Source organism: Setaria italica, chromosome I (assembly GCF_000263155.2).
Source record: "Setaria italica strain Yugu1 chromosome I, Setaria_italica_v2.0, whole genome shotgun sequence".
NCBI classification, from domain to species: Eukaryota; Viridiplantae; Streptophyta; class Magnoliopsida; order Poales; family Poaceae; genus Setaria; species Setaria italica.
This window is the reverse complement of record NC_028450.1, coordinates 150,988-166,503: the sequence shown is the minus strand read 5'-3', so window position 1 is coordinate 166,503 and position 15,516 is coordinate 150,988. Positions and strand designations below refer to the sequence as shown.

Here is a 15,516-nt window from a genome sequence, read left to right as displayed (position 1 = left end):
CGATAGGAGGATACGATCGCCACCGCCAAGACTAACTCCGACAACTCGTAACCATTGGAAACCGTTGCATTGCCGCGCAAACTTTTTTGGGATCCTCTCGCCGTTGAGGCCAGGGCACAGTGGTATCCCGATTTAGCCTATGGGTTCTGCTATTTAGTTTTTTTAATTAGCTCATATTTAGTCCTCCTAATTAGCATCTGAACGTGTGATGTGACAGGGCTAAAGTTTAGCCCCTGACATCCAAACGCCCCCTTAGCCCTTGGATCCAAACAGGTCCTAAGTCAACTTTCAGGACGTGTGCCGCACAAAACCACGTTTTTCAGACAAATTTCCCTTCTAAACATGGTACCACCGTACCATACATAGTGTAAGAGGCCGAAAATTGAATTTGGGCTTCACTAAATCAAATCAAGAAGACATTTCCGGTGGGCTGTGCAAGATAGATAGATAGATGAGCCCAATGAGCCCAGCCCAAGAAAAGCAAGCTGAGTTGGAGGCGGAGCGGAAGGCAAACCCTCCCCGCTGCCGCGCCGCCCCGCCGCCTCCTTTCCTCTTCTACCTCCGTTCCGTCCGGCTTCTCCCGCTCGCTGCTCCCCCAGACACCGCCGCGTACGAGCCCCAGCACCTCCCCTTCGAGGATGAGCCGCAGCCTCGGGATCCCGGTGAAGCTGCTTCACGAGGCGGCGGGCCACGTCGTCACGGTCGAGCTCAAGACCGGCGAGGTCTACCGCGGCGCCATGGTCGAGTGCGAGGACAACTGGAACTGCCAGCTCGACAACATCACCTTCACGGCAAAGGTTCCTTCCTTAGCTATCAACTTCACTAAGCTCTCCCTTCCCCATGCCTGATCTAACCCTGAATAATTGATGGATTCCAGGACGGCAAGGTGTCGCAGCTGGAGCACGTCTTCATCAGGGGGAGCAGGGTCAGGTTCATGATCATACCCGACATGCTCAAGAACGCCCCCATGTTCAAGCGCCTCGAGGCCAGGATTAGGGTCAGCTTCCCTCATCCCTGTCTATAGCAGCACTTACTCTCCTTTTTTCCTCATCTTGCCGTATTACAGTAAAAAATAGCAAGTTATTGATTGATTGCTAACCAACGCTCATCTTCCTGCAGGGTAAAGGCTCAGCTGTTGGTGTTGGCCGTGGCCGCGCGGTCGCCATGCGTGCTCGGGTAATCACCTCTTGCTTTCCAACCACAAGCTTCACTTGTTAATCTGGAAGATTTTGATTCCTTCAGTAGCTGAATAAATTTCAAATGCACGAGGTTCATAGCTACTGCGAATAATCCTCAGCTGCTATAGCTTAATCCAGTCCAAAATACATGCTGCAATATCGATAGATCCTAGTCCCTGTTGGGACTGAGGGGATTGGGATCCAAATTCTTAAGATTTAGTACGAATTTTAACTAGAATGCAGAAAATCCTACTGCAGTCTTTCCTATCTAGACAGATCTTTGATGGCTTTCCTCAAGCCCCATTCCGTTGTAATGCCACAATGTTCACATGTCAGAACTCACAACATTGGGCGGCCTATAATTTTTTTAATTTTTTATTTGACTCACTCTTTGCATTAGCATTACACCAAAGCCTGCAGCTTGAGATATGTTTTTGCTAGAAAGTCAATTGCGCCTGCACACAAGAATTTCCACATCCTGTTATTGCAGCCATGTTAATTTCAGGATGTTTCTACATTTCATCTCCAATTACTGTCCAATGCCCTCCTTGCTAGTTACATATCCGTTTGTCTCAAGATGGGCAGTAGTCTTCAATTTGTACTTTCTCCGAGCTTTTGGATTTATACTAGAAAAGAATAAATTCCATTCAAAGTCACCCTTTTATTTGCATCATTTGATCTCAAAATCTTCCTCTCCAGAAGTAAAATGCGAGAGTATATAATGATGCACTGTGAAATTTAGAACTACTCTTTTTTTAGAACAATTCTACTACATCACAATGTTATACCTACCTAAGTTTGCACAAGAGAGAATATAAACTGTTCCAACTTACATCTTACACTCCCAAGTCATACACCACATTTCCTATGTTTCTCCGTACCAGTTGACACCCAATTATATGGGAATTTGAAGTATCTTGAGAGTGTAGTGTAGGCTTTAGAAGTTGGAACTGGAACATTAAAACGTGCAAACCATCTGCAGTGAAATTATGTGTGTACCTTTGATATATGCATGCACACATTTCGATCTATGTGTTGTGTTATTATTTGTACTTTGTAACCTTTTGCCTATCACTTGGTGTAGGCTGCTGCTGGTCGTGGTGGTGGTCCTGTAGGACGGGGTGGCGCACCCCCTGTGAGGAGGTAGATTTGTCTGAAAGTTGATGGTGCACACTGTTGTGTTTGCACCTTAGTTATGAAATTGCTTGTAAGGTAGCTTATGTGTAATCTCTACAGGACGATGGTTTGTGTTTACTGAGAGAATGGGTGAATGACTCTGGTACCTTTGACCCGTGGTGTATTGCTCTATTCTCTTGACTTGGGTGATGAGAAGACTTCAAATAGTAGGGATGCAGGTTTTGTTTTCACTGCGTCATTCCCAGCTGCCCCCTGCGTGAGAATGGCCCAGACGTTGGTATGAACTCACGAGGGCTTGTTTGGATGCAGCCCTGAGAAAGCTGCCTGAGCTAGGCAACAGCATCTGACCCAGTTGCTCAGAATCGGACTCCTGAGATTGCTGCCTTCGCCAGACAGCAGCTCTCTCAGGGTCTGAACCAAACAAACCCTGTTCTCAGGCAGCAGCAGCAGCCTAGCTCCCCTTTTAAGCCAGGGAACACTACTATTCCCTAAGCTGTGAGGGAGGCATAGCGGTCGACTGAGATCAATTGAAATTACAATGGAGCCAAGAACAATGTGTGTTAAACTACTGGATTGAATTACTAAGAATCACATGAACAGGTTTGTCTCGAAAGCATAATCTTTGCTTTATGGTTTATTAGTTAAAAGATTTCTAACATGGTAGCCATCTTTTACATTCTATTGCTGAGGCACGCCGGCGAGTGCAAAAGTGGGCCCACATGTCAGTGCTTCCAACGCACGCTGCTGCTGCAGCTTCATCAGCTTTGCTATTCCCAGATGAAAAAAAAAACTATGATTACCCAGATGGCCAAATCAGATGTTAAAACACGTATCCCAAGATATGATACCGGTACAAATGCACAAGAATACAGTGCAATAACAAAGTACCCAGGACACTTGCAGCAGAGTACGTATCCGACAACAATCACTCAAAACACCAGACTACATGCATAGTACGTGCCAACTCCTGGACACCAAGCAGCGCAATGATGATGCGCATACAATTCTAGAATAACCACACAACCTGATGTAACTTGTCCGTCTTTGTTTTCTGAAAGTAACTTGTCCGCCTTCTCAAACTGCATCCTCTTCGCAGTGCACCTGCTTGCTTTCCCTCTAGCTGTCTGAGCTCAAGGAAGTCTCGCCAGGTGAGTCGCTCTCGTCTTGCATGCGCTTCATCTCATACGCCCATTCTAATCCAGAGCAGTAGTGGAGGGGAGGATTGAACCTGTGGTCATTCATCTCAGGAGGCAGGAATGCGCCATTCTCAATCAGGAATCTCACCGCTTTCTTGTTCCTTTCCTTGGCAGCAATGTGTAGAGGGGTCCCTGGGTTCAACCAAGAAAAGAGAAGTAAGCATATTGTTATTCAGTAAGCATGTTACAATAAACTTTCACACACTACCGCAAGAGAAGTAGGAGCATAGAATTCAATGAAGAAATGGTGTCTTCCATACAAGACTCTTGCCACGGTATCTTTTTTTACTTTTAAGGTTTAGTTCAGGTTTCTAAGCAGATGCATTACAGCAGCAAGCCAGACAATATGTGCTGGAAAGTATGTGCATGAAATTGCATCAACTCCAGCAAAAACACGATGAGTGACAGCAGAAAATAGCATACTAAAAACTCTACTCCCTAACAGAGCAGGCAGTGAGTCAATTGGAAGCGCGAACTTACAGCCGCAGGCTCCTTTTGTTCGAGCATCAATATTTGCACCACGCTCCAGCAGTTCATCCATGATTTTAACATGCCCGCCCTGAGCAGCCAGATGGAGTGCTGTAGCACCAGGAGATTTAGGTCCCCATGCAGGTGCATTGACATCCATCCCCTCATCCAGGAGACGTCGGACCTAGGCATCATTTTACAAAAACAGTTAGCACTAGGTAACAACAGGAAATGAGAGGAATACAAAGAGAACATCAAAAGTTAACAGATAGCCTAGGATAAAGGTTGGCAAAACACTTAGGACCTAAGTCTGAGAATCAGACCGATCAGCAGGTGACACAGGAAGGCATGCATTGTGCAAAATTTTGACACAAATAATTGCCAACAAAACCAACTCTAGAAGTTGTTTGTCTGCATTCATGGATTGAGACTAACTTGTTAGCTTGAGGGCAACAAAAGAAATCCTTGTTACCTTGACTGGCACACAATTTTATCCTTTTTGGTGTTTCTGTGCGATGTGCAAGCATGATTTACGTTAGCCAATGCATGCTGAATCTGTATGTGCTAGGCTGCCCACATGTGTAACTGATTACAGCCTATTTGTCATGTATCACGCTTCGAGTCAGACACTTGCTTTCCTTTTGGAATGATAAAGCAATACAACAGCAGGAGAATCCCAATGTTTTTTTGGCAGAAAGCAAGAAGTAGCAACAGCCATGGGCATTCTAGTTTGGTATTATATAGCATTGCATGTAACGAATGACAAGGGGAGATTGGATCTGTACCTCCTTGAGGTCTCCCTTGCGAGCGGCAACATGGAGCTGATTCCAGCCACGGTCATCAGCGGCGGGGCAGCTCCGGGGGCGGCTCATGCTGAGCGACCTGCGCACCTGCAGCACCATGCTAGTCTTGTAGGGCTGGCTCTCAGATCCAAACCGATGGAGCAAGGAAGCGGACGGGAGGAAGGATGGTTGCGGCTTCGCGAGCGAGGAAGCAGCCGGGATCGAATTTACCAGCAGCAGCAGCAGCAATCGGGAGAGAGATCGGAAGCGGAGGAGAGGATTCGAGGAGAGGATTAGCGGGAGGAGGAAGCGAGGGAGTAGTTGCCCATGCCGAAAGGAGCGAAGGGATTCAAGCCGGGGCCGAGCGCGCGGAGGTTCTTGTGGAGCATCGGCGAGGAGGACGACGGCGGTGGCGATGGGCGGCGGCGGGCGTGAACCATAGTATGTCGGCGCGCGGCGGGTGTGGTAGATTGGCTCCCCCAATCGAATCCAAATTCGATCGCGAAGCAGATTCAGAGGACGACGAGGATGGGAGGTTTGGGGATCATAGCTTAGCAAAACCTAGCCGGCCGATGGGGAGGAGGCGATGTCGAGGAGCAAGCAAACCCTAGAAATCGGAATCGAATTCTCCTCCCCCCTCTCTCTCTCTCTCTCTTCTTCCTCCTGCTTCGACACGGAACCAATCCACTTCCACTGCTAATACTTATGGACGGAATTGCCCCAGACTGACACGACCAGGCAGGCAGGATAGTGGGATAGCTGTTGGGCCCATGAAACGCACGAGAGCTAGCTAGCCCATGGGCTCAATTCAGTAGTAAAGGCCCATTTAGACCTCATTCCGCCCACGGTAGCGGGGGGGCCGGGCGATCACTCAAAAACCCTCTCTCCTCCACCTTCTTTCTGCTCGCCTCTCCCCCCGCCGCCATGGCCGCCGCCGCAGCACGCTCCCGCGCCGCCGCGGCGTGGGCCCGACTCCTCTCCCTGCGGTCGCACCACCACGCGGGCTCCACCACACTTCCCCGCCACCACCACCTAGGCTCGCGGATAGCGCCCCCGCGCCGCCACCTGGCCTTCTCCGCCTCCGCGGGGGGCGCCAGGCCTCAGATCCAGAGCGAGCGGGCCGTCCACGAGCTGCTCGCCGAGGTCGAGCGCGAGCGCCAGCGGGAGCGCCAGGACCGCCGCGCCAGGGACGGCGACCAGGAGGGAAAGCCAGAGGAGGAGGAGGAGGAAGAGGAGGACTACCTGGGCGTCAAGCCGCTCATCGAGAAGCTCGAGCGCCGCAAGGCCAAGGAGGCCGCCGCCGCCGACGAAGGCTACTGGGAGCCCACCGACTCCGACAGCGACGAGGACGACGAGCGCTACACGCCCGACGCCATCAAGCGCCGCGTCGACGAGTTCGAGCGCAAGTGCAAGCGACACGGGGAGCTCCTGCGATCATTCGCGGAGGCCGGTAATCATCCTATCCCTACCATTTCCACCATGCCAGCTTTTGTCACATTCCGATCTTCTACCCCTTTCCATCATGCAACCTGACAGAGACCCTCGACGAGGCTCACAAATGGATGACCAAAATCGACAAGTTCGAGGAGCGCCACCTCAAGCTGCCACTCGAGTACAGGGTCATCGGCGACATGATGAACCGCCTCAAGGACGCCACCGGCAAAGAGCGCTTCGTTCTCCTCCAGAAGCTCAACAGAGCGGTTAGGATCATGGAGTGCAAGGAGGCCTTCGACCCCAGTAACCCTGCAAACTTTGGGCTCATTCAGCACCAGCAGGTTGGCTCTCCAGAGGATCTGGTGCTCAATGCAGGCTTTGACAAGGAGAAGCAGATGATCCAGGGGGAGCAACTTGAGGATGACGACGACGAGGAATTCAATGAAGCAAAGGAGAGGGATGACATGCTCATAGAGAAACTCAATGCTATCGAGAAGAAGATTGAGGACAAGTTGGCAGAGTTGGATCACACCTTCGGTAAGAAAGGCAGAGTTTTGGAGGAGGAAATCAAGGATTTGGTGGAGGAGCGCAATTCCCTCTCCGAGAAAAAGAGGAGGCCTATGTACAGAAAAGTAAGTGAAAGCATCAGTTGGAAATGGTTCAATTGGCCTAGCAATCTTTTGCCCCTGGGTGTGTCTTCCACCGTTAGTCTTTCATGTTGCCTTATGTATACTAACTGACAGATATGACCATGATACACTTGACAGGGTTTTGACATCAAAGTTATCGATGTTAACAGGACATGCAAGGTCACAAAGGTCCGTTTTCTTTGCTTCAGTGGTTTCAACTGCTACTTATAGCCTTTTCACCAATGCCGCTGGCTAATTTTACATTTTGTGTACCAGGGAGGCCAAATAGCAAAATTCACAGCATTATTGGCCACTGGAAACTACCATGGTGTTGTAGGCTTCGCAAAAGCTAAAGGGCCAACAGCCAAGATTGCAATACAGAGGGTATGCACGATTTGCCTTTCCAAACAAATTACTGAACTTATCTATGGCCCTATGGCTAATTTGAATGCTGCATCTTCATTTTGTCTGCTTTATTTCTTATTGTATTCTGCTTGATGCGTGATGAGGTTATGGTGTATACAGGATTCTGTTCCTATTAAGACAAATTTGGTTAGCCAGTATTGACTTCTAAAATATAATCATAAATAAAGAATCCTTGGCCTTGGAAATAACTGATTAATTATAATTTCTCTCATATGCTTTAGTTCACAGACTGCTTTCATGCTTCATTTGGAGTTAGATGAGTCAACTGAGGCATCTAGGTCTTACCTTACAGGAGTTCTCTTTTGTTTTCATCAGGCATATGAGAAATGCTTCCAGAATCTCCACTACATGGAGCGATATGAGGATCACACAATTGCTCATGCTATCCAGGCCAAATATGAGAAAACAAAGGTGAACACACGGAAATAATAAGCCACTCTTGTATTTACCAATCGTGTTGTGGTAACTTTGATGAACCTGATGGCTGCTTGTGTATCTTAAGATATACCTCTGGCCCGGACCAATGAGGAGTGGAATGTCTGCTGCTGGTAGGACTGTTGAAACTGTGCTGTACTTGGCTGGTTTCAGCAATGTCAAGTCAAAGGTGTGTTTCTTCTATCAAAAAGCGTATCATTCCATTTGCATTTGGAAGAACTGACTTTTATTGTTTATAAAACTTTCAGATTATTGGATCAAGGAACCCACTTAATGTGATTAAAGCTCTCTTCATAGCTTTGAATGCTGTATGTGCCCATTTGTTTCTCAAAATTTACCTACCCATTCCAATATTCTCATTCTCGACACCTTATCTGATTTTGCCATCAACTTGTTTGCAGATTGAGACTCCAAAGGATGTCCAGCAGAAGTTTGGGCGGACTGTGGTTGAGTCTTACTTATTGTAACCTTGTTATTTGTTTGGAGGAGGTGAGGCCAAGCAGAGCCGCCTCTGTAGGCTTTGGCGTGGGAAGACCAAGGAGGCAATGCCAGGTCCGGCCATGAGAGACCTCCTTTATTTGTTTTGGCGATTCTGTGAGCAAGCAGTAAGGCCCAGCACACGTGTGATGGGAGGGAGGGAGCTTGTTGATTGAAGTGGTAAAAGATCAGTGGCAACAGTAAGCAGATAAACAGACGGTATTTCCCTGGTCCTATCTGTGTTTAGAACTGAATGAAGTTGGGGACACATTTGAGGGTTGTTGTATAAATGAAGATCAAAATTGCCTCCTGCCGTCGTCTTGTTTTTGTTAGCATATAGTTTGTTGTCACTGCATACTGCTGCGGGTGGATGACAAATCAGTCAATTGAAGACTAATTTCAAATTTTAGTGTAGGATAATAAGTCATCTTTCTCATATGTGGAACATTCATTAGCTTGGTGTTGGCCTCCCTGCAGCATGCTGCATTTTCTTGTTTGGTGTCAGATAGGGGAGGGAAACCTACAGTAACTGGTTGGTTGTGTGATTTAATCACCGTACGTTTTTATTAGCACTGCATGGAAACATACAGTTGGGGAATCATATCCCGTGACAATGATAATACAAGTACAGAATAGCAAGAGCAACAAGGCAGTACTAGCTTATTTCATTTTATTTTGGTAGCGAGGACAACAAGTGGAGCCTTGGATGCTTGAGCTGCTGGTTGGTGAGGCTAGGCTAGGCTAGGCCGTGCGTGGTGGGTGGTGGACGGGGAAGCCATGGTCGATCCAGGCGAGGTAGCCGCCGCCCATGTTCTTGACGTTCTTGAATCCCTGCATATATTGTTTGCAGGCACGGTGGTCAGCATATGTTTATATTTTATATATGCATATATAAACATATATAGGTATAATATGGTAATAATACGTACTGCTGCTTGGAGATCAAGGCATGCTAGCTCCGATCTCTTGCCGCTTTGGCACCCCTGCAGTGCAGATTGCTTATTTGGATAACATTGCAGGAAATGAATGAAATAGATAGCACGAATCTTCTTGGCCAAAAAACAAAAACAAAAAACAGCGCACCACTAGGACGTGCTCGTCTTTGGTGAAGAGCGAGGCCACCTGCTCCAGAAAGTGAGCATTCTTCTCGCGGCCTCCCTGCGGGGTGGTGAACATGTAGGGCACGTTCAGGGACCTGTCCAGCTCCACCAGATGCCCCAGCCTGCTGAGCTCCTCCTCCGTCCTCACGTCCAGGTAGCGGTGGCCGCCGGCCGGCGCCATCAGCTCCCTCGCCGCCGTCACGTCCACCGTCACCACCGACGGCTCATCAGACCTGCAACCAACCATGAAGAATTCAATCCATCCATCCGCAGCTCTGGGTATGGAAACAGCAGCCATCCTTGCTGCTGGGTGTTTACATATGTACATACCTGCCGCAGGTCTCCGGCGCCATGATCGATCAACAAGCTGAGCTTCCTCTGCCTCTGGCCTGCGGCTCTCCGCTGCCCCTGCCCCTGCTCACTACTAGTCAGTGTAGTACTCCACCGTCCGGACAGGAGGATGCTTTGGCTAGTTATAGCTTGTCCCATCCAATCCATCCACCAATATGATACATGGTGCCCACCGCACCACTTTTGGTTAGGTTTCCGATTGTTGGCACAACATTTAATAATAATGATCCGGCAAACTTCTTTGCGTGCTCCAATAAATGAATTACAAGTAGTAAAATTATGTGACAAGACAACTCTTTATATCATGTAGGAGCGACCAGTTGCATCGTGGGACCATTCTTAGTGAAGGAATTAGGATTCGACCTGTACCTGTTCCAATCGCCTTACAATTACGCAAACCTTTTTTTTAGATAGAGAGAGAAATAAAGGGGAGGGCCCCATTTCTTCATCTCTATATCAAGCACCCGCCGCGTGGCTTATTATATGCTTCACTAATGGCTCCAATTTCATCTTTCGTTGTTCGTTTTCATGTTTCAAAATTGATATATGGACATGCTTTCCAAACTAATTAAACTTGCTTAACGGTACCGAAATGGTTCCATGCATGGCTCGAGGGTTGCCAAACATGAAAGAAACTCTAGGTTTAATTTTCACGGTCTTAAAAGATGTGAGACAAGGAATAAAAGAGTTTTTGTAGTAGCTAGGGATGAAACAATAATCAAGTGATATATACAGTTATAACTGCTCGTTGTAAGATGGATCATATCGGAGAAGTTTGAAATTCATTGTATTTCCTTCAATGTTCACCTAAACGCTAAACGGTAGTCGTTCGGTCACCTCTCGAGTAGCGAGTAGGACGTGCCCACAGCGTGTACACACGGACTACACGTTTGAAAGATTGCAATAAAATTCATACTTATGCAAATGAAAAATTAGAAATTTTGATATTTCATCATCCAAATATAAAAAGTTAGAAAGCTTAAAAGTCAATTTGACTAAAGATCTAATCATAGGTTGGGTGTTACTAGTTGAAGGTTCTCAAATAAAATAATAAAGAGAGAATTTCCTATTTGACACTCATATAATGAGTGGTTCCTTTCTTGACCCTTAAAATTTTTTTCCTTCCTTATTTGACACTGACTTAAACTTTGGTTCCTCATTTGACACTCCCGTTCGTTCTGTCAGTTAACTTGGGTGAATAGTAACCCTATTTTACTAAAGAAACCACGTCCAAATCACCTCTAAAATTCATGAAATTTTTTATAGTTATATAAAAGATAGAGATGAACTCATATTATAGTTATAAATTATAAATTACTTCATCATGTTGTAGTGATATTGAGTATTTTTACATCATTTTTTGAAAGTATTTTTATGCACTAAAAATTCACATATTCTTTAAAAGTAGTGTATTTTGATGAATTTTAGTTTTAAGATTTAAAATGATATATGTGTGTGTTTTTGTGTAAAATAAGTTCATCTCTATCTTTTATATCACTAAAAAAAATTCATGAATTTTAGAGGTGATTTGAATGTCGTTTTGTTTAGTAAAATAGGGTGGAAGTATTAACGGGTTACTGTTCACCCGAGTTAACTGACGGAATGACCGGGAGTGTCAAATGAGGAACCCAAGTTAGTGTCAAATAAGGAAGGAAAAAATTTTGAAGGCCAAGAAAGGAACCACTCATTATATGAGTGTCAAATAGGGAATTCTCTTGATAACAAATGCCATATTGATTCACAATTAGTTGTAGTTCATACTTTCCTATCGCCTAAACGTTGTTTTAAAACGGTCTACTCGCCGTGTAAAACTGTGTAATCACCATTTCATGTACACCATTTAAGTCGTGTAGGACTTTTTTTACCGTGTAAACGGTTGAACTGTGTGATCACTATTTAGGCCCTAAACTGCACGGTAGGCCATCAAGTAACATTTACACGGCGTGTAGGCGAACACTGATTTCATTATTGCATTCCTCTTTAATTTAGTGCATATACATACCGATCGATGATGGTCTATGGTGGTAGCTAGCAATCAAGAGGAAATAATTAGATAGAATATATGGTCGACCATCATATAGCAGTAGCCAATTGCAGTAATTAAGCAGGTGATGGGCGGTTGTGGTGATGCTGATTTGTGGTGGTTCGGAGCAAGGAGAGGTATCCGCCGTCAAGGTTCCTCACATTCTTGAAGCCCGCGGCAAGGAGGTCTGCAGTGGCGAGCTTGGACCGGATGCCGGAGCGGCAGCCCTGCATGCATGCGGGAGTGTGTTTTTTTTTCATTAGATCATCTATAACTTGATCATCAGAAACATCATCTATCTATCACTTGATCATCAGAAACATAAGATAAGATCGATAAGATGCATGCTTACCACAATCAAGTGCTGGTCATTGGGATAGAGCGCAGAGACCTGCTCTACAAAGTGGGGATTCTTCTCCTTCCCTGCTTGGAATTATTAATTACAGACTGATTAATCATAGGAATTATTGATTGATTGATTGATTGATGTGGAGCACTACTGTACCATGTGGAGTGACGGAGAGGTAGTAGGGAACATTTCGAGCACCGGCGACATGGCCCTTGTCAAAGTCCTCCCACATCCTGCAGGCAGCTAGCTAGCCCATTAGCTACATGCATGCTACAAGGAAGGCCAGACAATTCATTCAACAGATGAGCAGGCAGAACGAAGCCGAATACCTGACATCGAGGTACTGGTGCGTGGCCGCGCTGAGGAGGGCGCATGCCTCGTCCGCGTCCACCATCGGGATCGCTGCTGCTTCCTCCATGCCTCCTCCTCCTCCTCCTCTCAGGGAGCCCATGTACGTGTGGATCTCTCTGTCTTGTGTTTTTGGATACCCTAGCTAATTGGATTGGATGAGCGGATAGATGCTAGATAGCTCTCAAATGAGATGAGATGAGATCAGAGGTGAGCAGAGCCTTTGATTTTTCTTCGGCTTATCAGGTCGCCCAGCATCTAGCGTTATTTATAGCAGGCAGCAAGCAGGTGCAGAGGAGGAAGAAGAGGAACGTACTCATCCATCCCTCCATCAACTGGCAGCTGGACCGAATGGATAACATACTAGAATATTATTAGGTATTGGCATCCATGCGATGGGGACGAGTGCCATCGCCGGCCGGCCAGTGGGAACGCGCGTCACCCTCTTTTCTTTTCTTTTCTTTCCCCCTACATATGCACGATTAGCCGCGTCCTTGTTCCAGTTTCCTTTCCTTTGTCATCTATAGGCAGGTACATATGTGTAAATATTTAACAGTCATCATCCCCTACTTTTCATCTTCCTCTTATAAAAATAATATTTGACCTCTCTTTTTTCGTTTTTCTCTATCCCAAATTATAAGTCTATTTTGACTTTTCCAAATTCATAGTTTTTTTATAAATCTAGATATAGTGTATATTTAAGTAAATAACAAACTATACGAATCTAGAAAAGTTAAAACAATGTATAATTTGGAATGTGTGGAGTAGTATATAAACGAACATATCTCACACACGCAGACTCGCACTACCCATGTCATGGATCTTCAAATATTAATGTGCTAGGCACATTGCTTGCCACCGGAAAAAATGAGCCGTGTTAGTACGTAGGGATGACTATATCTGTTGCTATTATTTTATAAAATCTAGGAACCATTAATTTTTCAAGATAAATTAACGATATGCGCATATGAATTCTTTTAGTGCTTCCAAGAACAATATATAATTTTGAAAGAGAGGCATATCGATTTCAAACACTCCAACATATATAGAAACCTTTTTTGTACGAAAACATTAGGCAATCATGACTGAAGGAGAGTTAATTATATAAATCAAATCAATTAGGAGATTTAATTTTAATTTTAGCCATCAATACCTATTTGAACGCTTGAAATTAACTTTTGAAAATGGATTATGGCTAAATCATTCTTCAATATAATAGTACTCCCTCTGTCCTGAAAAGGATGCAACTATGGTATGTGTGCCAGTTAAAATGCTTCACGTTTGACCAGGTTTGTAGTAAATAGTATTCACATTTATAGCTCCAAATTAATTTATTATGAAAATACATTTCGTAATTAATCTAATGATGTTTATTTGATATTATATATATTTATACTTTTTCATCTATAATAGGTCAAACTTGATATAGTAAATCATGACACTGTTCCAGAATTGCATTCTTTTTTGGACGGAGGGAGTAGTTCCTAAATATCACATATAGCTTAAATGTGTTTACTACTACTACTCTAATCAAAGGTTAAAGTAGTGGTCCGGTGACTCCGTCCCTCAAAAGTGCTCGTATGTTTCTGTACATGCGTGTTGGGGAGCGCATGCATTTGTACTATATTTGAAAAAAAAAAGTAGCCATGTAGAGCCTGATCGGAGGAAGACAATAATGCAGATGGATATACAGTAAGTAGGTAGAGGATGTGGATAGTGGATGGGATGGAATAATTTTGGTTGAAGTGGGTGGTGGATAGCCATGCTGATGTGGCGACACATGGATGGACGATTAGATTCGTCGCCGTCCTACGAGGCAGACAGCTTCTCAAATGTAAACAAATATCATCATGCAAGCATAGCATGCATGAGTCATTGCACACTGACATTATAATGGTTTAATTTTTTTAATCAAAGGCATCCGCCCGGCTTAACGAGGATACAAATGATCGAGATACTGGTTACCGGCTTACAATTTGAGCACTCTCTCTCTCTGCTGAGCTAACTCTACTAAACAAACTAACTCTACTAATTGATTCTCACAAACCTCTACTAACAAGCTTAGCTAACTCTACTAAACAAACTAACTCTACTGATTGATTCTCACCTTGTGACGGGTTCAGGAAAGGAGTTTAATGCAACTAGGCACCAAAGGGCCAAAGGACCAACAGCTAGAAGCATGCTGGAAACAACCCAGAAGATGTAGCGGCTACCGCCCGACCTTTCTTGATCGGAAGCCAAGAGCCATGACTCGCCAGCTCAACAAGCTTGGGGTGGGGCCGCCTCATCCACTCCTTGACTCAGGAAGGCCTACACCGTACGAGAGACAATAAATGCACGGCATGACCCCCTTGACCGCCCCACGCTGGAGACATGATCGGGCGAGAGGAGCCGACCTTTAACTGGAAGGGGAGGCGAGGGTGAGGCTACTCCCTTCGGACCGCTAGGACGGCTTGCAGAATGAGGCCACACGCGACCGTACGCGCCCCGGCGTCATCATCGCCTTCACCGTCAAGGAGACCCGTCAGATCAAGGCCATGTCACCGTGCTAGGCCCGGTACGGTCCCGCAGGCGAGGTAGGACCCAGCGATAGAAGTTTTGGCGAGGAGCAACCGTGAGCGTACTAAAGAGGTCGGGGAAAGCCGGGACGAGCGGCACGCCCTGTCCAGGCCACTAATCGCAGCCCGCCCATTCATCACCAGAACAGACGACAGTAACATCACCCATCCCGTTCACTGCCACGGAGTTGGCAAACGGGATGGGAGCACGCCATGGAGCAGGCTGGGCCGTGAGTAAGCAGCCCATGCCGCACAGGCCGTACAAGACGTGCGAGGCCCACGACCAGCCAAGGGGATAGGATAAGGAAGCCTCTTGGTGCAAGGAAGACCCAACCACACCGCAACCCCCGAATTTCTCAACGTTGTTGCCCGATCCCTGACCTATATAAAGGGAACCGGACCTCCATTCACTCTCTCCCGCATTCAACACATACACCCACATATTGCACGAACGCTTGCTTGCAAGCACCCCATTGTAAGCCCAGTGCACTTGATCCAAGGAACACGACTCCTACTGAAATGACAGGATGTAGGGATCTTCCTGAACCAGTATAACTCCTTGTCTCTTGTATGTTAGCCATTTGAAGTAAGGAAAGCGCGGCGTATAAGCACTAGTCGGCGATAC

At 46.0% G+C, this 15,516-nt stretch overlaps 5 protein-coding genes across 5 annotated transcripts; 2 read left to right on the top strand and 3 right to left on the bottom strand.

Moving 5' to 3' along the window:
- The first annotated feature begins 497 nt into the window (after positions 1-497).
- LOC101760317 (small nuclear ribonucleoprotein SmD3b) lies at positions 498-2,545 on the top strand. The gene is made up of 4 exons (XM_004951127.3): positions 498-797; positions 878-997; positions 1,120-1,176; positions 2,263-2,545. The coding sequence occupies exons 1-4, from the start codon at positions 639-641 to the stop codon at positions 2,323-2,325; spliced, it is 399 nt and encodes a 132-aa protein (XP_004951184.1). The 5' UTR covers positions 498-638; the 3' UTR covers positions 2,326-2,545.
- Positions 2,546-3,095: 550 nt separating this feature from the next.
- On the bottom strand, positions 3,096-5,453 carry LOC101759897 (phytochrome-interacting ankyrin-repeat protein 2). Its single transcript, XM_004951126.4, has 3 exons — positions 4,765-5,453; positions 3,992-4,163; positions 3,096-3,643 (listed from the first exon to the last, which is right to left on the bottom strand). Exons 1-3 carry the CDS (start codon positions 4,879-4,881, stop codon positions 3,432-3,434), a joined length of 501 nt encoding a protein of 166 aa, XP_004951183.1. The 5' UTR covers positions 4,882-5,453; the 3' UTR covers positions 3,096-3,431.
- Positions 5,454-5,621: 168 nt separating this feature from the next.
- LOC101759494 lies at positions 5,622-8,613 on the top strand. Its single transcript, XM_004951125.4, has 8 exons — positions 5,622-6,211; positions 6,298-6,827; positions 6,963-7,013; positions 7,101-7,208; positions 7,566-7,661; positions 7,753-7,854; positions 7,934-7,993; positions 8,087-8,613. Exons 1-8 carry the CDS (start codon positions 5,686-5,688, stop codon positions 8,150-8,152), a joined length of 1,539 nt encoding a protein of 512 aa, XP_004951182.1. The 5' UTR covers positions 5,622-5,685; the 3' UTR covers positions 8,153-8,613.
- Positions 8,614-8,703: 90 nt separating this feature from the next.
- On the bottom strand, positions 8,704-11,299 carry LOC101759086 (thiosulfate sulfurtransferase 18). The gene is made up of 4 exons (XM_004951124.4): positions 9,593-11,299; positions 9,246-9,495; positions 9,092-9,145; positions 8,704-8,993 (listed from the first exon to the last, which is right to left on the bottom strand). The coding sequence occupies exons 1-4, from the start codon at positions 9,613-9,615 to the stop codon at positions 8,904-8,906; spliced, it is 417 nt and encodes a 138-aa protein (XP_004951181.1). The 5' UTR covers positions 9,616-11,299; the 3' UTR covers positions 8,704-8,903.
- A 260-nt stretch (positions 11,300-11,559) lies between these two features.
- On the bottom strand, positions 11,560-12,676 carry LOC101758678 (thiosulfate sulfurtransferase 18). The gene is made up of 4 exons (XM_004951123.4): positions 12,315-12,676; positions 12,142-12,218; positions 11,989-12,059; positions 11,560-11,863 (listed from the first exon to the last, which is right to left on the bottom strand). The coding sequence occupies exons 1-4, from the start codon at positions 12,434-12,436 to the stop codon at positions 11,714-11,716; spliced, it is 420 nt and encodes a 139-aa protein (XP_004951180.1). The 5' UTR covers positions 12,437-12,676; the 3' UTR covers positions 11,560-11,713.
- Between the last annotated feature and the right edge of the window lie 2,840 nt (positions 12,677-15,516).